At 40.6% G+C, this 25502-nt stretch overlaps 1 protein-coding gene and 1 long non-coding RNA gene across 3 annotated transcripts; both read left to right on the forward strand.

The window, feature by feature from the left end:
* Positions 1–10: 10 nt before the first annotated feature.
* Positions 11–7449, forward strand: LOC139717309 (uncharacterized). Of its 2 annotated transcripts, none has more exons than XR_011709959.1 (4): positions 11–689; positions 2151–2538; positions 5273–5410; positions 5997–7449. It is a non-coding gene; the product is annotated as an uncharacterized lncRNA (long non-coding RNA). The 2 variants fall into 2 exon arrangements; XR_011709958.1 differs by having other exon boundaries at positions 11–640; positions 5997–7448.
* Positions 7450–11547: 4098 nt separating this feature from the next.
* On the forward strand, positions 11548–23411 carry LOC139717342 (uncharacterized). Its single transcript, XM_071628847.1, has 7 exons — positions 11548–11575; positions 13991–14286; positions 19042–19404; positions 20445–20547; positions 21414–21536; positions 22370–22543; positions 23353–23411. Exons 1-7 carry the CDS (start codon positions 11548–11550, stop codon positions 23409–23411), a joined length of 1146 nt encoding a protein of 381 aa, XP_071484948.1.
* The last annotated feature ends 2091 nt before the right edge of the window (positions 23412–25502 follow it).

The raw sequence follows: 25502 nt of genomic DNA on the forward strand, positions 1-25502 counted from the left end.
AGGGACTGGGGATGAGTGTTGGAACCCAAAATGCAAAAGTGCTATTTCATGAAGTGAAACAGGCAAAAACAAGGACCAATGTCTATGAAAGGACTAAGCAATGAAAAAGAATCGATGAAAAATACGGCATTATGAAGATATCTATGATTTTTTGAAGAGCGTTACATGTAACGCTTGTCAAAATCACGGGGGGTCGGCTTAGAGGCTCTCCGTTCAAGTGTTGTTTTTGCCTCCCTCTTTTGTCCGATTTTGGCACAGCGTTAATGTATTGCCTTCTCCTCGGCGAAAAGCAAGCCCAAGATATCGCCCCTATTGCGAGGCGAAACCCGGGTGCCTGTTCACTGGCTAGCGAGCGTTATCGGTGCATTTCCCGGGATCCGCCCGGCAGCTTGTAGCTGGCACGGGTCCGCTTGAACTCTGATCTGCTGGCTGCGTATAAATACCATCCACACTATTCGAAACAATGGAGCCGCAGGTGGAGAGCGAGAGATCTGTCTCCAAGAAGAGGAAGACCATGAAAACCAGTGACAGAGTATGGAGATGGTGACAGAAAAATAAAATGTAGAGTCCCAATTCCCCTCAAGACACTAGAAGATAAGGGGCTGAACGACAGAGATGTCATTTCACTTCGGCTGGATCGGTAATAAATTTGTGAAACTCGGAAGACCTCATAGTCATACTAGTTCAGTGTGAGTAGGACCTATAACAACTGTTACAGTGTTTAGTGTTGTTAGTGTAACATTAATTGATAGAGATGTCACTTAGAGGATCTACACACACTATTGGCCTACTATTTAGTAATACTGATAGTAGGCCTAGATTAGTAATTTTGTTAGGTGTCCTATGCCACACCCTAACATTTTTCTATTAACCAGTTAAACTAAAAGATCTACTTGTAGGCCTATCAGAGTTTGCCTGAGATTTTTAATACTCACATATGTGGAGAAAGGCTACATGCAGATTCACAAAAAGGTGTATTCAGAATGCGATTGAGGTATGGTAGGTATCTTAGACCTATGTATTTTGAGACCCATAATTTAATGACATGAAAGTAGAATAGGGCAACATAATCCAGTAGATATACGGTAAAATAGGAATTCGCGTATTATCTACATGCAAAACACTTTATTAGCGTGCCATTTCTTAATGTGAACAGCGATTTATGTGTAATTAATAGAGAAGCACATTTCAAAAAGGAGAAATGTTGAGCCAAATTTGGGATGTCATTCATAGGCAAAAAAATTTCCAGTTATGGTAACTACACTTGTATACACAGCCCAGTCGCTGTACGTACGTAGCGACAGGATTCGCACAGTGTACTTACAGCGTGTGGTCGGGCTACAGCTATAATGGCAGAGAAAAAAGGCCTCGGACTAGGAGTGGTAGACGCTGTAAGTACGGTACGCTGTGCGAATCCTGTCGCTATGTACCCGTACCTTGTACCTACGTACAGCAACTGGGCTGTGTATAGTTACCATAAGTTAACATGGAAATTTTTTTGCCTATGAATGACATCCCAAATTTGGCTCAACATTTCTCCTTTTTGAAATGTGCTTCTCTATTACACATAAATCGCTGTTCACAGTAAGAAATGGCACGCTATTTGTGTTTTGCATGTAAATACGCGAATTCCTATTTTACCGTATTCTGGATTATGTTGCCCTATTCTACCTTCATGTCAAATTATGGGTCTCAAAATGTCGAAATAAGAAAGTTACGACACTCATCAGAACTGACGTTTGTTACAAATTGGCGATAGGCGAGAAATCCAATTTTACGAAACGACACTGAATGAATGAAAGTGTCAGCGAATCTGGTAACTCTCGGTTTTTACAAAATACTTTGTGGAGACTCAACTGTGTACCGTATATGTTGTCATCACAGCTATGATCGGACCAAAAACGTGAATTCACATGTTTGGTAAGGTACCAGTACCTTGTTATTGTCTCCGGTACACATGGCATTGCAAAAATGTTGATTGAAGTGTATCTATTGTGCGTACATACATAAGTGGCTAATGGCGTATATGCATTGTAGCGCAGTTCACTCAGTCTCTATAGTGTAGTGGTTAATGGTGTATGCTTTGTAGCACAGTAGGTGCTAATTGTTGAGAAAGGTCTGTCAGATATTATTGTGGGTATCTTTTGTAGAGCAACAGCCAGCATCGCATTCAAGGACCATCCTGACTAGGCAGCTCAGTGAAGCCAGTGACAGCCCCTCTGGTCAGTTGAGACCAGCCCTCCCAGCTACCCAGCTTGATGAAGCCAGTGAAATTCCCTCTCGTCAGTTTTGACCAGCTACCCAGCTCGGTGAAGCCAGTGACATCCCCTCTCATCAATTGAGACCAGCCCTCCTAGCTAACCAGCTTGATGAAGCCAGTGACATTCCCTCTCGTCAGTTTCGACCAGCTAGCGTATACCCGGCTTGGTGAAGCCAGTGATGTCCCCCCTCATCAGTCAAGACCAGCCCTCCCAGCTTGATGAAGCCAGTGACATCCCCTCTTGCCCATTGAGACCAGCCCTTCCGTTGGTACAAAAGGTTTGTACAAACTAACTTTAATTACCTGGGTACCTGGTACTTTTTTAATACACCTAGATCCAACAACTGTTTTGAACCTGCAAATGAAAGTTAATGTTGATATTTAGTACACAAAACATCAATAAATTGAATAGATAACTCTGTGTTCTCAAACGATGCTGTTCTTATTCTTACTGTAATTTAACTTATAACATTTTTTTTTTAAACCCAAAGCTGTGGTAGTGGTTAATAAGATTATAGTTGTCTTGATCATTACTTTTAGGGTTACAAGTTACATAGTTTGTACATTGCAGCCACATATAGGCCTACTATATGATTGTATGTGGAATTATACAGACCCCCAAATCCCTTGCATGTGGCTGGATTGAAAGACATCATAGGCCCGATATGAGGTTGTATACACAACATATAAATAAATAGGGCCTACTTTGTAGATGGGTAATTCCATGAAGTTGGGGCAGTGTCCATGTATGTAGCATCGTGATATTGACAAAATACATGTCAGCATAACTCAATATCAATTATGCTATACATTTATTGTTTGTAGGCTTTACATTTGCATTGAGGCCACACATTTTCCTGGAAATTTTGTGCCATTCAGACTCAATTTTAATGAAGTTATTAAACAATATGTAACACTGTGTCCTGGAGCATCGTGACGTGTCCACGTAGCATCGTGATATTTTAAAATTTGGTCCAAAGAGACAAATTATGGCAATGAGCTTGACCAAAATTTGATGCAATATGCATATTTACAAGGTATGAATAAGATAGCTAAATATCTCAAATTTCCTGTACACAGTTTCAATTTTAAAAGAAAATTACAAAATGTATCACGATGCTATGCGGTGTCCTTTTTTGTGTAAAACTGTGGAAAGGAGAGTTAAGATATTTAGCTATCTGACTAATCTAGTAATTATGCATATTATATCAAATTTGGGTCAAGCTAATTTCCTTAATTTGTCTTTTAGGACCAAATGTTTACTATCACGATGCTACATGGACACGTCACGATGCTACAGGACACCATTACATATCGTTTTAATAATTTCATCAAAATTGAGTCGGAATGGCACAAAATTTCCAGGAAAATGTATGGTCTCAATACAACTGCAAAGCCTATAAACAATACATGTATAGCATAATTAGTATTGAGTTATGCTAAAATGTCACACTTCGTGCCCCAACTTCACAGAATTACCCAGATGCACAATGAGAGGCTGAGGTCATCCCGACTCATGTGCAGTGTCAACTCATCAAAAATTTGGCTAGGGTCTCTGTAGGTCTTATTTTCCTTTTTATGCCTCCGCCACGAAGTGGTGCCGGAGGCATTATGTTTTCGGGTTGTCCGTCCGTCCGTCCGTCCTTCCGTCCGTCCGTCCGTCCTTCCGTCCTTCCGTCCGTCCGTCCGTCTTTCCGTCCGTCCGTAATGAATTTTGTGGACAAGGTAACTATCAAAACCTGTTGAGGTATCCTAATGAAACTTGGCATGTATGTGTATTAGGGGGTGAAGTTGTGCCTATCAACTTTTGGGTGCACGTGCTCAAGGTCAAAGGTCAAAAGGTCAAGGTCAAATACATAAAATTTCATTATTTCCACCATATCTATGCAATGCCAGAAGATATTTTCTTGAAACTTAGTGTATACATGTATTACCCAATTTAGATTCTCTGGTGAAAGTTTGGGTCATGAGGTCAAAGGTCAAAGGTCAAAAGGTCGAGTAAAAGTATTAAAACTTCTTTTTTTTCTCTCTGTAAATTGGAAAATTGTTCAAGGTATCTTCATGGAACATAGTATATACATGTACTGACTGGCAGTGATTATCTAGAGAATGTAGGGTTCATGGGGTCAAAGGTCAGGGGTCAAAGGTCAAGTGCAGCACATCAAAATTTTACTATTTCCCTCATGTTCATGCAATGCCAGCAGGATTATTATTTTTTTTTACACTTGGTGTATGCGTGTGTAACCTAATAGAAATTCTCTGGAGAGTTTTTTTTTTCTTTTTCTTTTTTTTTTGCCTCAAAGGTCAAAATGTCAAAGATCAAGTGAAAGTGCTGAACTAACTTTTCCTCCATATCTCAGAAGTGGCTCAGTTTATTGTGAAACTTACTGCATATTTATGCATGTTCTACCTGAAAGTGATTACTAGTATCTTATGAATTTTAGGGTCAAAGGCCAGATGAACATGGTAACAATTTACTATCCAGTACAGAAATTGCACTTTTTCTCCATACCGGTACCATGAAAATTACTCAATGCATAAATGTATGAATGGGTCAAAGTCAAGTTAAAGTCCTTAAATCCCCAAATACATGCTCTCCTATTCATCCAATTAAACCAAGGTCAAGGAAGGTGAACATTCAACACATTTGTGACAAAGTTGTCATTTCAATATTTTGCCAGTTTTGTGAAAATGTAATCACACATTGTCCACATGTACTATCTAGACCTATTAGGAAAATCATGCATTATGGCGGAGGCATACCAGTCGCCATAGCGACATTTCTAGTAGCTATTTAAGTTCTACAGTAGACAGTCTATTTCTAACATATTTCATGGAGTTTTCTCTGTTGCATGTATGTGAGCACTACAAGATAAAGCTACCTGGTAGACTCTACACTGAAATACATGGGATAGCAAGTTCTGTGACTAAATTTACTGATTGGTGAAGAACTAACGGGACTATCCTAATTGTAAGTCCGTGTTAATGCCTTTCATTGTGTCTGATATACAGATGAACTCCAGTCCAGATGCCCCTGTGAAATGGAAAAAGGACAAGTTCATGAATGCCGTTGCCTTCTCCAATTAGTTGTGGAGGAAAATGCTACTCTGAGGAAAGGACTTGGGTCAAATTGAAGTGGATCAAAACCTGGTGAGAGTGCTGACAGATATTGATTTTATCAGAGCCTGGGCAGATGTAAGGAGATAACAGGTTACTGTAAAAGTGGATATTTTAGCGCGACTAATTTTTTGCGGTCGGCGGGGTAAGAAGAGCTTCGCATGTTTATAGTTCCGCGGAATCAAGACATCAACTACTTGAACAAATGGCGAGCAAAAATATTCGCATGCTTTTATTTTCGCGCTAGTTTCGGCTTACGCGAAATGCGTGAAAATTTCAACCAACACCGCAAGAAATTTCCACTTTTACAGTAGATGATGAAGACGTCCCTTTGGCATGCATATTAGGGAATTTTTATGTAAATATCATAAATAAAATGAGCTATTTTCATTGGACTTTCAGCATATAACATAATTGCTTTCATCAGTACTAAACTTGTCATTGCTTGAATGATAGTCTTTAAAGAGAATATTTACTATGTGTATTACTGAATAGTTAATTGAGTCTATATGAGTAGTAAAATAATTTTTCATTGTAAATGTGTAGTAGTTACTTTATTACCAACATTCAGTCATTAGATGAGAGATCAATAGAATGTGCTTGTTGGCCTCTATTGCAGTGGAACAGCTAGCATCACATCCAAGTGCCATCACAGATATCCAGGTTGTTGAAGCCAGTGACACCCCCTCTCGCCAAATAAGACTGCCTCTTCTAGGCTACGCAGCTCGGTGAGACCTGTGACATCCATCTCGCCAGTGGAAACCAGCCCTCTCTGCCACCAAGCTCAGTGAATCCAGTGACATCCCCTCTCATCAATCAGAACCAGCCCTCCCAACTACTTAGCTCCATGAAGCCAGTGACATCCCCTCTCATGTTCTTCTTTGTGGCTGGCAAATGTTTGAAAACTGAACTTGGATGACTTCAATATCATAATTATGTTGAGTGCATCCAAGTGATGGCAATGATAATAGCTCTGACACCAGTTCTTCCTGTAGGCCTACTGTCAATTTATGCCTTCATTGTGTATTATAGCAAAAGACATGTTAGTAATGAAAAAGCTGCACCTTTGTACCAGGATTGTTGGGGATTCTGATAAATGCGCATTGAACATGAATAACATCAATTCCAATCATAGACTACATTCATGTGATGGCAGTGATAACTGATATGACACTACATTTATATCTCTGAACTCTCTATTTCTGTCTTTCCTGTGAGGTAACAACAAACATGTTAGTACTCAAATGTGTGAATCAGAATGAAACAGTGAATTGATTGCCTGGAAAATTTGTTCTTGCCCCATGTAGCAAGTAGGGAAAATAAATCCTGTAAACTCCTAAACTGCATGTGCGTTAAACTGTTACTGGAAACTGAAAGGGCTGCAATATCCAGGCACAAAGTGTTTTGTCCTTTTTTAGCTCACCTGAGCCGAAGGCTCAAGTGAGCTATTGCGATCGCTCTTCGTCCGGCGTCCGTCGTGCGTCTTCCGTCGTCCGTCGTGCGTAAACTTTTTACATTTTCATCTTCTTCTCGAGAACCCCATGACCGATTTTCACCAAACTTGGCAGGTAGCATCCCTAGGGGGATAGGATCTCAATTTGTTCAAATGGGCACCATGGCCCACCTGGGGGGCCCCCAGGGGGGCCCAAACACCCTAAAATTAAGGAATCTTTAAAAATCTTCTTCTCTAGAACCAGAAGTGATAGGGCTTAATTGATACTATGAGTAAGTACATTGATGACTGTAGTTTCAAGTTTGTTCATGGGGGAATCAGGGGTGCCCCCCTTGGGACCCAGGGGAGGGGGGTGGGGAGGAGTCCTAATGGGGCCTAAATTGTACATTTTCATCTTCACTTTGAGATCGCCATATCTGATTTTCACCAAACTTGGTAGGTAGCATCCCTAGGGGGATAGGATCTCAATTTGTTCAAATGGGCACCATTGCCCACCTGGGGGTCCCTAGGGGGCCAAACCCCCTAAAATTAAGGAACCTTTAAAAATCTTCTCTAGAACCAGAAATGATAGGGCTAAGATGATACTATGAGTTAGTACATTGATGACTGTAGTTTCAAGTTTTTTTCATGGGGTTGGCGGATTCATTCCCCCCCCCCCCCCCCCCCCCCCCCCACGCCCTTAGGACCCAGGAGAGGGCTGGGGAGAAGTCCAACACTTGTAATGGAGCCTGAATTGTACATGTTCATCTTCTTCTTGAAAACCTCAAGATGAATTTTGACCAAACTTAGCAGGTAGCATCCCTAGGGGGATAGAATCTCAATTCCTTCAAATGGGCACCATGTCCCTCTTGGGGGCCCCCTAGGGGGCCCACCCCCCCCCCCCCCCCCCCCCCACATTGAGGAATATTTAAAATCTTCTGCTCTAGAACCAGAAATGATAAAGCAAAGTTAATACCATGAGTTTGAACATTGATGACTTTAGTTCCAAGTTTGTTAATTGCAGATTCAGATCCAGGACTGCCTGCCCCCTCCCCCCCCCCCCCCCCCCCCCGAGTTGAGGGGGGGGGGGGGGGAGGGATCCATATGCAGACCTAAAGTTTCCAATGTTCTCAGGTAAGAGTGTGCAAGAATGCATGGAAGGTGAAATTGCGATACTCAGGTGAGCGCGTGACCCGCGGGTCTCTTGTTTTTCATTTGGTCTTTTTTCCCCCTGTGTTTCCCAGGTGTTTCAGAGGTGAAAAACTACAATTACTCCGTTACGATAAAATATTGCATCAGTGTTTTAAAGTGAACTTAAGCAGGGCTGTCATGCACAACAGTGTACATCACTGAAGGGCCTTTCACACATTTCATTATTGCTCTAACTATTATTATTATTACTACTACTACTATTGTTGTTGTTGCTAATTTTTTATTACTATCATCATCTTCATAATGATTATTATCCTCATCATTTATGTGATCACTGATATCATGCCATGTGTTACATTCAAGTGGCACAGCAGGTCCTACACAGTAGCATTGTCCATCAGCATTTTGGAAGACACTTTTTCAGCACAAAATTTTGTGATAACTCTATCAAATCACATTATTATGAGGACAATATTTTTGTGGTAAATGGAGTTTGTGCCCTTGTAATATTCATTGCATCTATATTTTGTGGCCAAAAAAAAAAAAGTATGAATTTTGATAAACAAATGTGTTGGAAGTGCTTCAAACAAGATGTTCAGTTTTCATTCACATAGATATAAAAATACATTGTAATATACATTTTGGTAGGTCCCTACATGATGTTCTGATATAATTGTATATGCTCAAACCCTAAACCAATTGTGGTTTGACAATGCAATATGTAGAAGGTCTCCACACTGAAATGGTATAGTGTTCTTTGTACTTGAAGTCATTAACCCTGTGACATTGATTCTTGGACTTTCACTTCAATATTTTTTCCCTGCAAATGTACAAGTTATTTGAAAGTGGTTGCATTTGTAAGGTTCTTTTAATTTACATGTTATAGTATTATTATCATAATTGTTCAATATGATAGGAGTATAATGTGTAGATGCCCAAATTGACTAATGACAGAATGCTGAGCAGTTTCTTTTTTCTTTTTTTTTCTGCAAATGATTACCTTACCTGTGTCAATTGGCAATCTTTGCTTTACAATTATTTCTATTATGACATTTTATATTTAAAAGATATAGGGCCTACATGCAAGTAGCCAGCACACATTTGTTATCTCTACATTGTATATCACATCACATTACTGTGAGAGCAGTTTCTAAATACATGTAGCACATTTGCAATTAGAACCTGTGCTCATGATGCAACACCAAATGCAAATATACATGCAAAGATAAAAGAAAATGTAAGGTCAGTGTACCCTGGTACACACAACTTCTAATGTAGGTCCCATGTACACATGCAATTTATATGTGCACATGAAATTTGTATTTATGCATGGTAGTATAACGTAAGTGTAGGGATTTATTTTGAACCTTTTATTATAAGTATATCCCCCCTTCTTTTATTACAGGTACCACCCCTCTACACATAAATACGTCAACCCACACATACAGTAGTACCGGTATTCACATCCACATGCATCCACACACCCCACCTACAATTGTATCACAGACACACCACATATCACATGACATTTTCCACTCTTTCACTTCTCACCCATTGTTCCCTGTAATACTGAAATCATGCCTAAATCACCCAAGCCTGCACATCATTTACATATTATTATGAATATTTAGTTTTAACCTTTGTTTCTTTATTTGCATGTTTTGTTATGTTGATTTTGTGTATGCATATTTATGTAACAACCCACATTTACATGTAAACCCATGCCAAATTATGTGAAGAATAAACTGGCTACAAGTTAGTTAGCCAGGGGACTCCTTCCAAGTAACACATGTGTGCTGCCCTAGTTTGCTTTTAGTGTGATGAGTGCTAGAGAGCTAAGTGAACCCTAGCCCTACATAAGTAATGTGTTAGATTTAAATTCACTGAAATATCACAACAAGATATTACCTGTGTATACAGGCCTAGCTAATTGTTAAGCGTCAATTTACCAATGAGAAAAAAATGTGTTCTGATGATAAAAACCCAATCAGGGTTCTAGATAAAACTGAGTGAATGTTGTTGACCTATGTGGAAATAATTGACTTGAACAGATTATTCCTTGTGTCTTGATTTTCTCCTTGTATAGGTGAACAAGACATTGCATCATGCATGGTTGCATTGTACATACGATAAATAAGAAAATGTATAAGATAGCCTCAGAAATTGTTGGATTGGTTATTAGACTATTACAGGTGTCACATTATTCAGTCTAGAAGACTGAAAATGATCTGATTCCCAACATTTTTGTGTGTATCTGTGAAATAATTCCAATTAACCCTATTTATACAGAAAATAGGTAAGGCCTAAGCCATACCAATGACCAACTTTCTAACCTAGTATGTGCATGTGTCAATTGTGAAGAAAATCATCCACAATAAATGTTACAACTATTAAAGTCACATGAAATTACAAATACATGACAAGTTGTACCGGTAATAAAAATGAACTATTAGTTAGTTCCAATGCAAGTTTAGATATAACATTGTACCGGATACTTCGAATTCTCTGGCCTACTCGGTACTTGTGTTTCAAATCTTTGAAGAAAAAAAAAAATGGGTTTGCCATGAAGATTGCATTGAATTGCATGTACATGTAATAACACAACCCGTTTGTGTTTCATGTAATAATTACATGAATTGTAAATTATTGTAAATTGAGATTTCGTTGATTTTTTTTTTTTCTACGTAGCCCGACCAGACGCCGTGCGAAGCACGGCAGTTACTGCGTACATGGTACCGACCTAGCGCTGGGCCGGCTGTGTCCGTCCTTACCCGGAAAAGTTTCTATATGTACGTACACGCACAGCCCAGTCGCTGTACATATAGGCCCGCCCGGCGTCTGGTCGGGCTACGTATTACTTTACCGCATTCACCTATCCCGCTTTCGGTACTTCTCAACGAAGAATCTTGTAATAAATGGAGTTTGATGGCTTTTAGGATACGTAGCCTACCGAGTCTTCTGACGATAGAACTAGCTCTCATAATATCTTGGAAGAAGGACATGTGAATCTGAAAAGGAGGAGTCCTTTGATTTTAGGTTAGCGCTCTCATCAAATGAAAACACGCAAGATCGTACAGCAGCTCGAGCTTAGAAGCACTAGCACTGGACACTGTGTATGATGATGCGAGTTATGGCAAGTGAAGTGCGGCCAGCGCTCGCCGCGCCCATAGCACAGCCAGCCGTAGAGCTAGCCACAATTGCTCTACGTATAACTACTAGTAGTTCCGCAGCTCACTCGGCATGTTGGCTTGATTTCGCTGTAAGTTGGCTTGATGTTCGCAGTCAACAAGCAGTATTCCGCAATTCAAATACGTATCGCCATCGTATCGAAGGGTCTTTTTCCAGAAAAGTATGTTTTGTTTTTCGCTTTTTAAAACATTTGAGAAGATTCCGATTTCCAAGATATTTTCACACATGTTAAGTTACATATCTACCTTTCATTTTATACCCAAAGCACCTTCTCTTTCGCATGTTTTGCACAACCGAACACTCATCCCCAGTCCCTTTAACTACGAGTGGGGACCCCCCCCCCCCCCCCCCCCCCCCCCCCCGGCTCGTGGTTAGAGTGCTAACCATAAGATTTCTCATGGCTCTTAACATCAGCAAACCTCGAGGTTAGCTAACTACGAGTGCGTCTTCACGGTCCCTAACTACAAGCTCTAACCTCGAGGTTTCCTAACCTCGAGGTTACGGCTTGCCGTCTGAACGTAACTACTGAGTCTTCACCCAACGCTCTTACGACAAATAAAAAAATTTACAGCTGATGCTTATAGCTTTCAAACAAACCTCTTTTCACTTCCTGGTTCCATTCATCAATTTCACATTTCACAGAATGTGCTTTCCCAGGTTGCCTTTTAAGTGGGAAACACACAAATTTGTCATTTTCCTTGTGTCAGGCTCATAATATGTTCAATTGTACCAGGATATGCCAGGGGGCGTGGCGGGTCACTTTGTGTGTATTCTGAGAAGAACATTAAACTGGTTCCTCTGATAAGAAAGAAGATACATGTACTTACAGTGTGTCCAAGAGACATTAGGCATCATCTAGAGTCGGTAAACATAAAGCACAGTGTCTATTGTTGCATTGTCTGTGCTTTTCTTTTTTTTTCTTCTTCTTATTTTCATGCCTCTGTAGCATGGGTGTTGCAGGGATTTTTATATTGGGGTTAGCTGTTGTTCATCAGTCTTCGTCTCGTTTTTTTTTGGGGGGGGGGATGGATATCATGCCGTTCAGATTATGGTTGTGCATATATTGCATACTATGTACATTGTACTATGTGGCTATTTACAAAAATGTTCACATGAGTAAACATGAAAATGTCATTGTTTATGATCAGATTTTATCTGACCATAATAGTTTTGTGTTTGAAATTAGGTTTGAACTTTTGGATATATTGTTAGACAGTACTATTAGTTGACTATTTCTGCTGGAAGGTTTGAGAGTACTTAACATGACAATCCTTGCACAAGCCATGCGATAGTGCCAAAATATGTGATGTAATTTCACTAGCCATCTGCAGAAATGGCGGGGATGATAACCTGAAGAGAGTTTAGTTATTTATGATCATTGAGGTCAGGGATATGTCAAATTGATCTTTGCATATTATATAAAAAAACTGATTATGCATTAGTCTAATGTAGTACACTTCCTTTGCCATTCTATAGAATAATAACAACAGAGTATCAGAAAACTATACCATGTACTGTAGAGATTATTCAGCCCTTATTCACATCATAAGAACTAAAATACACTACAAATTTTCTTGTTTGTTCTATTTTTTTTTTTTTTTTGGGGGGGGGGGGTTAGATTGCAATCTGGGAAGGAGCATTTTTTTTTTTGCCTGTGGTTTGCCTGTATGTTATAATGTACACAGGCCTCGAATTAACCGACGGCCACCGACGGCCATGGCCGTCGGTGCCCCTCTCGTTGGCCGCACACTGCCTTTTGTTTTTTGATCAAAGTTATGGCCAAAAAAAATGTGCCCTTTTCCTTGGGGCCGTGGTGCCCTTTTAGAATGAAAGTTATTATTTATGACGTATAATATGCCCTTTCTCAAAGTCTACACTTTAATAAGCTTGAACAACTTTCCTGATCTCAAATATCATACCTTCAGTTCACTCGCGTCCCCAATATATCCGATTCAAACTCAAAGTATCTTTCCGCGATACGAGACGACGTGTATGTACATGTACGCCCCGACCGGCTTTTACCGTCCCGACTCGCCTCCGCAGCGCAGCGGCCATAGAGTTACTAGGCTAGGCAGCGCATATTCAGATAGAGTAGTAAAGAGTGAACACCAAGTTCACCAAGAAAAAGAAAAATCCCACGATGCCAAGGTGCCAGACTGGGGAATGGGGAGGGGTGGAGAGAGAGAGACCAATCAACAGAAGAAACCGCACACGCGCCGCCGCAAATTCCTTCGCCTTGTGGTTTTGTCAGCCAGCTGTCGGAATGTGCTTTGAAGTTACATGGCAGCCTGGCCTGACTGGCCTGAAAGGGTGTCGAGTTTCAATCAATACCTACTGTTGTTTTATTCATGTTTTCAAAAATGCTGTTTCACCTAGGATAGAAACGCGGAAATCGGAATGTGTTACAGCCGTAGGGAAGAGGTTTTTGTTGTGCGTTGCACTTTTGTGTGTGTGTGTGTGTGTGTGTGTGTGTGTGTGTGTTTGTTTGTTTTTCTCGGTTTTTTTCTTCTTTCTTTTTTTTCATAAACACCCAACATATGCCCTTTCCAATGTGGCCTTGGTGCCCCTCTGACTGACCTAAGTGCCCTGGCCGCTTGGAAAAAGTGCCCTTTTCTAAATGGCCTTGCCCCTCCAAAATCCTATTTCGAGGCCTGATGTACAGTTATTAATCACATGCGCCTTGTGTGAAGTACGGAAGCAAATGACACTTTATACCAGATAATTGGAAAATAGGCCTGCTTTATGAAAATACTGTCACTTTAATATGAGCTTTAGTATTAATCAGTCTTTCTCATTCTGCTTCTTCATATTTTTTTTAAAATCCTCAATCCATCTCTCAGGTGAAGGGTGGATCACTCCGATCTCCAAGAAGGAGCGTAAGCAGAACAAGCAGAATGCCGTGCAGAAGGACGGCGGCAACCAGAGCTCCAGCAGCAGACTCTCCCCTAGGTCTGCAAAGGTGACTGGGACGGGTGATGCAGGCGTGCACAGGGCCCGACCTGCAGCTGCCGCTGAGCAAACTCCTGTGGCGGAGTCTACGAAGGCGGCCGAGCCAGCCGTCGTCGCTTCTAAAGCTCACAATCAGAGTGCGGAGTCCGGCGGGAAAGCTGCCGAATCCAAGAAGGCGCGGGAGGATGTGAGCGAGGTACACCGTACTAAAAACAGCTTTTAAACCATTGTTTACCATTGGGAGCAGTGATTAAAAACATGTTCGAGTTATCACATTTGATGCATATGTATAGTTCAGTTTAATATCACAAAACATCCTTTATATAAAAATTTGGCAATAAAGCCACAAATATAAAGGAGATAATCACTAATTTTCTAAATAAACCATAACATAGACAGTTTATTCTAGAAACAATTTTAATGAAACTGTTGTTCACATTTTTTATATTCAACAATACTTAATGATTATACTGATTAACACTTTTACATGGAGCCACAACTCACATTTTAAAACTAATTTGAAGCACTAAAGCTGTTTTTGTTTGTTTGTTTTTTTCATCTGCAAATGGTAAATAGTGGCTTAAAGCCTCATTCAGTCATACGGACACTGCAAACATTTTTGACGGCTTTCGTGCAGCAAAACGTCAGATTGCAATTTATAAGAATGAAACTCTATTTATACACACTTGAACACATGACGGACAGTTAAAAGTACAGGAGAAGTCACATATTTCCCACACTCAGATTTGACGTTGTTTTCTGCTTGAATCAGGTGTTGATGGTAACAATTGTGCTGTATCGTATATGCGGCAAGGTCAGTCATATTGGTATGTAGAGGTCCTGAAAAGGCCACTTTGGATATACAAATTGTATGACCTCACTGTCGCTCCCTAGAATCAGCAAATGTGTTTGGCTGTTCTAAGAAAGTGCTGTATTGTTTCTCCATAAGTTACGTTCACAAGCAGTTGCCAAACTTGAAGTTTAGGTCGAAAACGTGACTGTCAATGATTAGCTCTACTCGTGAATTCACAACGCGGGTTCATACGCACACCTAAACTTTAAGTTAAACTTACGAGCAAATCCCACTCGATGATTACACTGGAAGTGCAGAGTCTTTGCGAGATGACCTTATGCCCATATGGAATAGCGCAGCGGGAGGTTGACCCGGATGCGAACAAAAAGCAAGGTTCATGCTAACTCACAAGCTCATCGATTATTGTGTCCACACGGAGCGAAACTACAAGTGGGGACCCCCTCGTGGCTCGTGGAGAGCGCGTAAACCCTAAGATGTCTCATGGTTCTAATCATTGACTAAACTTTAAGATTGCTAACTTTCGAGTGCGTCCACATGGTGCTAAACTACGAGCTAATCACTGAGAGTTAAGTTTTTGACTAAACTTTAAAGTTTAGGAACAGCGTGTGAACCTAACTATTTTCACTCTTAGCTTGATAACACATCATTTTCTTGCCATCAAGGTCAATAGATTTTTGTCTTTCCATGTGCCTTTTTATCGCATAGATTGTATGGGTAATGTACAGAAGTAATGGCATATCAGTTGTGCACATTTGAAAGTAAAACTTGAGGAATTTGTGTGAAATCAGTTTGTGGTCATGTCCCTTCAGACGTAAGTGATCGCCACTTGTGAGTACAGTGTATCCCTGGAAGTCTGTGACGCATGCATGATATTTTATAAACTAGGACGTGCAGACCGAGTGATTGATGGAGGAAATGCTGTGAAGTGGATTTTCTTTCGTTAGCATTTTGACGGACAATGAACTATTTGTTTTGCCCCGATTGAAGTCCGCTGGAATGGACACTCAAATACAATCGATTATCAGGGGAAATTAGTACAGGGATCCTTCCTCGAGGCATGGGAGTATATGCATAGGCGTGATTGAACGTGTGCATGTACATTTCAAATTGCTTTCATGCGCCAACACAAGGTGTAAACTGAGAAGCAAGCAAGCCTCAGCACTGAGCGGAACTTGATATGTGTCCGGAGATTCTGCGGTGTGTGTAGAATGAAAAGACACTTCAGAAATATTTTGCTTGGATGCTGTCCACGTTGAAATGAAAACAGTTTGGCTTGCACCGATGCTTAGTTTTTACGAAGGGACTCGGCTATCGTATTAAGCAGAATCCGGTTTTATTCACGGCTTTGAGCTTGGATATCATGTTGTGTTTCTGTCGACATAGTCTATATATGTGTGTTTGTGTGCATGTGTGTGTTTGGGGGGGGGGGGGTTGGTGATGCAGGAGGCACAAAACATTTGTTCTTTTGCATTTTCATCTCCCCAAGTTGGGTGGCACATAAATTTGAAGTGCATTTTCAATGCCTAAACATGTACATAATTGCATGATAACGAAAAAGGTCAAAGCAAGGGGGGGGGGGGGGGGGGTTCCTTGGAGGCTTGTCAAACTCGGCTCTTATTGGTATCTATACATTTATGCCAACTACTACTCATAATGCAGTCATATTATATGACAGATCCATTTCTGTTGACATTGTTTGCTATCATTTGGTTGGAGAGGGAAACGTCCAAGTGTCGTGAAGTACAATTGTACAGTATTAAAATGCATTTGCCTCATGATAGCTGCGCAGTGATTCCAAGTGATGCAGACCCAAAGCAAATGCTGCTATCAGTATGCAATTCTCTTCATTGAACTGTCACTAAGATTTTTATGCCTCCGCCACGAAGTGGTGCCGGAGGCATTATGTTTTCGGGTTGTCCGTCCGTCCGTACGTCCGTCCGTACGACCGTCCGCTTTCGTTTACATGATAACTTGAGTAATATTTACTGGAATTTTACCAAACTTGGTCCAAGTATGAAGTATGATGGGGCAACTATTTGATTAGATTTGGGGTGAAATCGGCTAAAGGTCAAAGGTCAAGGTCAAATCATGAAATTGTATCCGTTTACGTGATAACTCAAGACTGGATGGAGCAAATTTCACCAAACTCTGTTGGAGGATGATGTATGATGGGACAATTGATTAGTTTTTCAGTGAAATCGGACAAAGGTCAAAGATCAAGGTCAAATCCTAAAATTTATCTGTTTACGTGATAACTCAAAACTGGATGAAGCAGCTTTCACCAAACCTGGTCCAAGGATGATGTACAATATGATGGGACAATTAGTTGAGTAGATTTTAGTGACATTGGCAAGAGGTCAAAGGTCAAAAGGTCAAGGTCAAATGCTACAAATGTTGCAATTTCCCCCATATCTATGCAATGCCCAAAGGTATTTTCTTGAAACTTGGTGTGGACATGTACTACTGCGTAAAGATTCTCCAGAGAGATTTTCATGTCATAAGGTCAAAGGTCAAAAGGTCAAAGGTTAGATGAAAATGTTGCAATATCACTTTTCTCGCAAATGGTTCAATGTATCTTCGTGGAACTTGGTACATACGCATGTACTGACTGGCAGGGATTATCTAGGGAATTTAGGGGTCATGGGTCGATAGTCAGGGTCAAAGGTCAAGGTCAACTCCTCAAAATGTTACTATTTCCCTCATATACTAGTATATGCAATGCTTGCATTATTAGTTTCAAAACTTAATACATGCATTACGTAATGTAGATTCTCCGGGAAATTTCGAGCCAGAAGGTCAAAGGTCAAAGGTTAAGGGTCAAAGGCCAGGTTTCAATGCCCTCCCCCCCAAAAAAAATAAATAAATAAAAAAAATAAAAATCTATATTGTACCGTCATTACACTCTTTCTTCATACCTTGGAAATTACTCATTGCATTATATACTTATAAAAAGGTCCGTCAGAATTCAAGTAAAAATTCTCAATTCCCCAAATATGAGTACCTGCACTCTTAGAAAATTATAACAAACCCACAAGACATTTCTGACAAACCTGTCATTTCAATGTTTTGCCAGTTATGTGAAACTGTCATGGATCACACATTGTGAAACATTGTACTATACGCCTATTTGGAGAATCATGCATTATGGCGGAGGCATCAGTCGCCATAGCAACATTTCTATTTTTTTTTTTTGAAGGTCAGCCACTTTTCAGCTGTCTTTACAATCTTTTCTAGGGGATGAGCTACTGCTGTATTCAACTGCTTTTTAACATTTCTTGGAAGGCTAGTTACTGATGTATTCTGCTATCCTTGAGATCTTTCCTAGAAAGGCAGCTACTGCTATTTTCATCTATCTTTATGCTCTTTTATGAGAGGTTAGACCAAACCGGCATGGCAATGAAAGCTATCACGCAAAGGTCCATCAGAGAAATGAGCTCTTGGTGCTTTTTGTGCCATGGTCGGTTGATGTAACTTCCAAACTTTGTCTGATCTGTGTTAAATGCTATGAGTCATGAGTAACAATCAAATTAATCCAAGGTATGAAATGAAAAGTAGAGGTTTTCTGTTGCTACATGTACATTTGTTCAAGTTGGGTGCTGCTGTGCTCTACTTTATATTTTGGTATTGTAGCTTCCTGTTGTCATGTCTACATGTACTCTTTGATAGCTGATCCTGCCGATTGAATCAGTGTGCTGCTACACTTCTTAAATCCTCCACTGCCATTCCTGATTATTGCCATGTTGCTTACTGATTTATGCATTCTGTCTTGCCTCCTCCAAAAGGACCAGGCAGAGAATTTTGAGACTTCTTACGTAAAAATGTGACATTCAGGACTTGCAATACTTTGTACAAGGTTGTTCAAAAGTACGGTATATGATTCTTCACTTGCTTTTAATCCAATGTTTTGATTTTTGCATGCCCTGTTTGGTACAGTTACATCCTGAAAATAGACCTACACAGATCATTGAAGAATTTTTCATCTTGATTTCCAGTTATCTAGAAATGAAGGCCCATTACCATCATCTTGAGAGAATGAAAGTTTAGGACAGTTTCAAATAGTACTCTGTTGATCACAGTGTGCCTGAAGAAGATGGTTAATGCCGATATGAATGCTGTTTGCAATTTCAGAAAGTGGAGCAGGCAGCCATCGAAGAGACAAAGCCTGAGAAGCAAGATGCCAAGAAGTCAACCGAGACGCCGGCACCTTCCTCCCCTCCTGCCGCCGTGGAATCTCCCTCCACCACCAGCAAGAGCTCCAGGAAGAAGAAGAAAGCTGCTGCGGCCGCCGCAGCCATCGCTGAGCTCGCCGCAGAGACGGCTGCGGAACCGGAGGTGGCCATAGCCGACCCACAGGAGCCACCGAGCGAGAGCCAGGCGGAACCGGCCAAGGATGCGGCGGCACCGCCAGCGGAAGTCGAGGCGAAGGCGGAGGACGCTGAAGAAGAATTCACGGTGACAAAGTCCAAGAAGAGCAAGAAGAAGAAAGGAAAGGTATGGCCTGAAAGCTCCTACCAACTGAGCTCACATTGGCACATAAAACCTCACCGTAAGGTAGTGCACAAACAAATACTTGCATTGCAAATTTGAAGACCGTGGGTCTGTTTCATATTACATTAAAATCTTTACATAAATCTCAGAATAGCCAAAGTCGCTCATATGTAGCTATGTAGAGAAGTAGAATGCATTTCCTGAAGTATCTCATTAGTGTTTCTTAAGAGCTTAAAGTCTCTCATAAGACTTTCATGAAATGTACCCCATGTCATATTACATTACGCAGTTTTGGCTTACGTGTAGTAACTAATATTTGCTAATTAGGTGCATTGTTTTACTTTCTCATTATATGCCATCCCTTACACTGTGAATGCTTGTTTGTGAATAGACTTAATTGTCAATTAAAATCTCAGATGTTGGTCTTCAAAACGAGAAACTACTCCCACTGACCTTTGATTTTCACATGTGGTATCTGGAGCACAGTGGTATCTATGGCAAAGCACAATTTACGATTTGAACAGCGGGCGAGTGTAACATTTACAGGAAATATTTGGGAGCTGAATCATGCAAGCACTCTTAAGACCAGCACGCGTATTTTGTACTTAAAGACCTTTAGGCAGCCAAAGGGGCAATTTCTGTAGTATTTTAGTCGAATGTGTGGCTTTGGCTTTGACTATTATTGTATCTCTTCCCCCCTTTCAGAAAAATTGAGCCCTGCCATTCTTTGTGGCTATATTCAGATAATTTTCTCTTCCCATTGAACTTGCTTGCAGGTTTGTTTGAAAGCCATACCCTGTCACTGTTTGTCACAGCTAGTTTAGGGGAACCTCATGTGGTAAAATTGCAAAAAAATTGCTTTAAAACGAGGGACTCCAGTTTTCAAGTAAAAGCCTAAATTCAGGTCCTGGTGATATCGAAAGTTCAAGCCCTGTCGTTAACTAAGTAGCGTCATTTACGTGTAGATGTATTTCAGGCCCTCTCATTCTAATTGGTATTCCTGTTTACACCTTTTCATGATAAAATGCATCCTTCAACCCAAGGCCAACCAAGAGACTCAGCCCACTCCCTCAACTCCGCCTGAAGCAGCCGCCGAGCCTGCCACCCAGGGCGCGTCCGCCGAAAGCCCCGGGGAAGAGAAGAAAGGTATGTGCGGTTTATGAACCAAACAGACAAAGTCGGCGATGTGTGGTATCGATGATATCAAACTGGAAGCATACAGAATGATCCCTACTACCCTGTTTCTGTCTTCCTTTGTTTCTACTTGATAGATGAAAAGTTATGTAAAGGTGTGTGAGTACCCTGTTTATATACAACATTAAGAGTTTCTACTTTATGAAACTGTTATATGGATTCTAATCAGTTGATTGGCTGAGAGTGATCACATTACACATCTTTACTTTTGACTGCCATGTCCCCCGGGCATAAGTTTTAACCATTGACCGCGTACTAATGAACGGTACTAACGACTGCTCAGAGATACGCGTGTGACTGCGGCTTGCTGTATTCACTTTCAATGACATCACAAATGCATACGTTAGCGATGCACACTCAGTCACCTACTAGTATTTACTGTGAACAAGTTTGTGTTCAGTACCAGTGTGTTTGAGGCATTTCTTCGGACAAGTTCTACATGTAGCTGACTGGCATTTACCCTTAAAATAAGGTAAATGAAAAATAGCTCGTAAGAACCATTTATAAAGCAAATGATGCACAGGTTAAGTTTGGGACGTTAATGGAGATGCAGCTCACTCTTGGGTATTCACAATATTGTGCAACATGCACTCGTTACACTGTAAAAACCCTCAAGAGGGCTGCGTCTCCACTAACGCCCTCTCACGTGTGCATTATTTGCATAATAAATCTCTCACCTAAAGTTATAAGAAAGAATCATCGCTTGGTCAAACTTCTGTAAAGGTTGGATATAAAACTGACCTCTTTTTTTGTGTCCACAGAAACTGTGTTACGACCTTCCATATAAAAAAATGAATCCTTTCTCTTTTTGTGTACAGGCTCCCCTAAGAAGACCGGAGGTTCACCCAGTAAGGCAGCCAAGAAGGCCGCTGCAAAAGAAGCGAAGCAAAAGCCCAGCCAGCAACCTGCAGAGACGAATAAACCAAGTGACAGTGCTAAAGGTAGACCACTAGTCTCACCTCAAGGACGTTGTTTATCAGAGTGCAGCAACGACACATCATACCCAAATTGATTCTGATAGATAGAGTGAATTTTTTACAAGTGGTAGAAATTTGTACAAAGTTTTTTTTTCAGCCAAGTGAAGTTTGTGAATTCCTTCAATTTTGTAACCTTTGGTGGTTTGTCTTTTATTTTCTTTATTTGAGCTCGCTTGGCTCCATGATTGAGGAGAGATTGAGATAAAAGTAAAGTTTTGGTTGCTATTTTTTTATTGATCGCCCACATAGATGCAAATTGGCTCAAGTTCAATATTTGAAGTCAGATTTAAAATGGAGATGAAACCGACTTGCCGCAGATCTTAAAATAGAAATGGCATGTCTGTCCATGTCTTCCTGTTTATGTTTGGGTTTTGTTTCACTTTGCTGCAAAATCATTTAGGAAAAGAGACACAACCATGAGAAAAAAAGTAATGAAGGTTATTATAGCTCACATTAACCATAATTTGTCGTTTTGGTTGTCATGTATTATCAAAGAAATAACCTCAAAGACATCAGCCTGCCCTCAAAAAGACTTAGCAAATAAATTTGTACTTATTGCAAGCCAAAATAATTACAGTTACTGCAACTACAGATACCATACTAACTGGTTTATTACCCGGTACCATCATGATCACTTCAGTACTTCACTGTTAGTTGTAAGTGGTAATTTGTCTTCAAATGCCCCTATGAAATGGGACTTTGGTATCCTGAAGTGTGTATGAAGAATATACTTCAACATACGTAATGTGGAAAGTGTGTCTGTATGTTTAATGCATTTGTGTTTCCCGTTTCATCAGAAATCTTGCCAGAGCCTGAAATGAAGTCACCGGTCGTGGCAACGCCCACGGAAGAGAGATTGGTGGCCGCTCCCACTGCCAGTGCACAGACAGCCAGCCCAGATGCACAAGCCAGCAAAGAGGAGCCCTCATCGGACCAGCAAGAAGGGGCCACAGTCTCGGGAGGGGCTGGGGGTAAGGAGATTTGTGCTGTGGTGCCAAGCAGAAATGATCTCAGTAGAAAAGAGTCTGATGTTCACATTCTTCCATTTACGATTATGGAAATACAGAAATTTTTTCTATGGTTTTATTTTGGCAAATTTCGCGAATAGGCTCTTCAGCCAGACGGAAAATGACAATTGCATGACAATACTGACAAAATGGGGAAAAAAGTTTTTGTCTTCTAGTCCATGAAAGCACTTTTAAGAATTCAAATAAATGAATTCTGGCATGAAGTTGTTTCTGTTGCAACTAATTGTCAAGTTGCCTTTCATTAACGTAAATAAGCAGTGATTATTCAGTGTTTTATTGGTAGCTATGATTACCATATTTGCTGGCGATAAGGCCACGCTATTTTTAACAAAAATAAAGCAGTAAAGTCAGGATGAGGCGTATACGCCAGCGCAAGCAAATTATTGTATTGTCTTTCCAACTCAAGAGAATAACCTGCCTAACCGACACACATAAGCATGTATGGGACTATGCAATGTGGGATTGTTATTGTTATTGTTAGAAAACGTGTTGAAACATGTAGAAATAACAAAGTTTCTTATAAGATGTAACGTAGAAAAGTAATAAAGCTTTGATCAGAGCAAAATCCCTCTAAATTTGATTTTCTGTTTTTAGTCATCAATGTCGGGATGCAACCTTGTGACCCTATCACCAGTACGACAGTCAACAGATTTTTAAGTGAATTGACATGAGCTGAAAAACTATATTTCAGACTTTAAATCATGTACATGTATGATTCTTTCCTAATGACGCCTCTGTTAATGTTCTTCCAGATGACTGGGTGGAGGCCAAGCCGGTGAAGAAGAGGAAAAAGGTCAGAAAGGATGTTTGACCCCCTGACCTGCCACTCCTCTGTGCCTTTCCATTATGACCTCTGAACCCCGGGTGTGCCTTCAGCAAGGGGGAAAAGAGTGAGAAAACTAAGACGTACAGATTAAATAAGAAATACAGGCATCGGGGATCAGCACAAGATGGCCACGGAATAAAACAGTGATGTGGTGAAATGCGCGTCAACGCAGGATCAAGTTTCGGTGGAGGGATAGATGATGCCGCGGCGTGACCTGCGCTCGTTTTGATGATTCCAGCACACAACGGATTGTTCAACCGCCTGTTGCGTGGTGGCGCTTTATGTTTGTTTTATTTGTTTGTTTGTTCATAAGTGTGATGATGCGTTCCAAATGCGTTTCTCCCCTGGTGTCTCCTGTCTAATTCAGCCGCCTTTGAATCGGTCGTCGTTCAAACATCCGTCGCAACTCGTGAGACGGAACTGTAATTAGCTATAGAAACTTGTCCTCGAGCTTTAAACAGACAAGGCGGGTTCTGCCGTTGGATCAAGGGACGCCTTGCATGCTACCATGCACATCCCTAGCTCTGGGCTGCAGACACCAGAGCGCCTCCTTGTGCCTCCACAGCTTGTTAATGTGCAAGCTTACTTTTGTGGTTGTAATTAGAAATTTTGTTGTGTAAGAGATCTTAGAAGAAAAAAAAAAGTTGTGTCAGTGTGACAGATGTTAAAGGCCTGTGCGCTTAAAAATTCACGTTGACAAGAAAACCAAAGGCGCTAAAGAGGTCACATATTTCATTTCACATTAGTTTTAGTCATATTTGGAGAAGAATAGAATTTGCGTATAAAAGCTTTGCCATTATGATGAAATGTCCTTAAGTCCTGTTGAAAAACGGAAGCCTGTTTATACACAAGTGTCACCATGGATTGAACATGACAAGGTCATTATTCATGGACAGAATCCACAGTCGTTGTCCGTAACAGCGACTGGAGCACATTTGCGGATTTCTGTGTCATAATTATAGGTATTTGAACGCAGAACACACACCTCGATAGATGTGCAAGTGAGCAATAGGAAAATTCGGACATGCATTTTTTCTTCTTTTCATTTTTTTTCCACATTTGTAGGGCACGGATGTAAGGAGTTCATCACAAAAGCCAACATGTATAGTTGGGAAACTGAGTACCAGGTAGTGCTTTTAATTTTCAATTACAAGACGACATTGAGTATCTCTAGTATAAGATATAGATTTTGACACAACCACTTTAATTTTGGTATTCAAAATTGATGATACTGTTGGTTGGTTTTATCTTAGTGAACAGGGAAAAAAAAGTATATAGTTCCACATACAGAGAATGATGTTGGTAGATGTTAACGTACATGGTATTCTGCAAATCTTTGTAAATATGTTTGATATTTCACAGGGCCAGGAGGTTTGTGTGTGTGTCTGCCTGATCAAAGACACGCGGCATTTTTCCCCCTCTGTTCCTCTCGATTCGCCGTTTCGTTGAGTAAGTGCAATGAGACAGATTAGCTTGCCATCAGTATGCCTTTGGTGAGATGCGCCCCGCCCACTTTTTATTTTCTTGTGTAACCAATAACTAGATCGGAATGTCGGCAGGCTGCATATTAGTTAGATGTCCATTCCCGCAAAGATTGTTTTATCAAGGCTAGATGGTAGTGTGCTAGTAGATACCTGAGACTTAGAATGTGATGCTGAACAAAGCAACCTTATGTCCTGTAGCACAAACTTCCAAACTTTTCCGTTCAACCAGGCATTGATCAAAATTGTGTCCTTTTGGGTTTGAGGAGTAATGTTCAGGGAAGAAAGGGGAGAGAACTAACAACAAGAATAAGAATCGGGTGCGAGTTTCTTCACTTTGTCTCCCTCTACAAATTGAATTTCTTAAGATCGCAACTGCGATCTGCGATCTTGACAAATTTAATTTGTGGAGGGAGACAAAGTGAAGAAACTCGCACCTTCACCTTCACCCCTCTGAATAATATCTTTCTTTCAAAGAATAAGAATATTAGAGCAAAAAAAAAAGAAAAACTTGTTGATTGTTGGTCATAGCTTTAGATATTGCATTCATGGGCATGTCATCACCCATGGTCGGGCATTGAGTTATTCTAAGACA

This window comes from Diadema antillarum, unplaced genomic scaffold, assembly GCF_040938485.1.
Source record: "Diadema antillarum isolate AM-2024a unplaced genomic scaffold, OU_Dant_1.0 scf00000074, whole genome shotgun sequence".
Lineage (NCBI taxonomy): Eukaryota > Metazoa > Echinodermata > Echinoidea > Diadematoida > Diadematidae > Diadema > Diadema antillarum.

Excerpts from the sequence above, each read along its gene's own strand:
- LOC139717342 (XM_071628847.1), top strand. The coding sequence starts at position 11,548 with ATGGCTCTTAACATCAGCAAACCTCGAG. Across the intron at positions 21,537-22,369 it reads ACCAAGTGACAGTGCTAAAG|AAATCTTGCCAGAGCCTGAA; the intron begins GTAGACCACTAG and ends CCGTTTCATCAG. Across the intron at positions 22,544-23,352 it reads AGTCTCGGGAGGGGCTGGGG|ATGACTGGGTGGAGGCCAAG; the intron begins GTAAGGAGATTT and ends ATGTTCTTCCAG.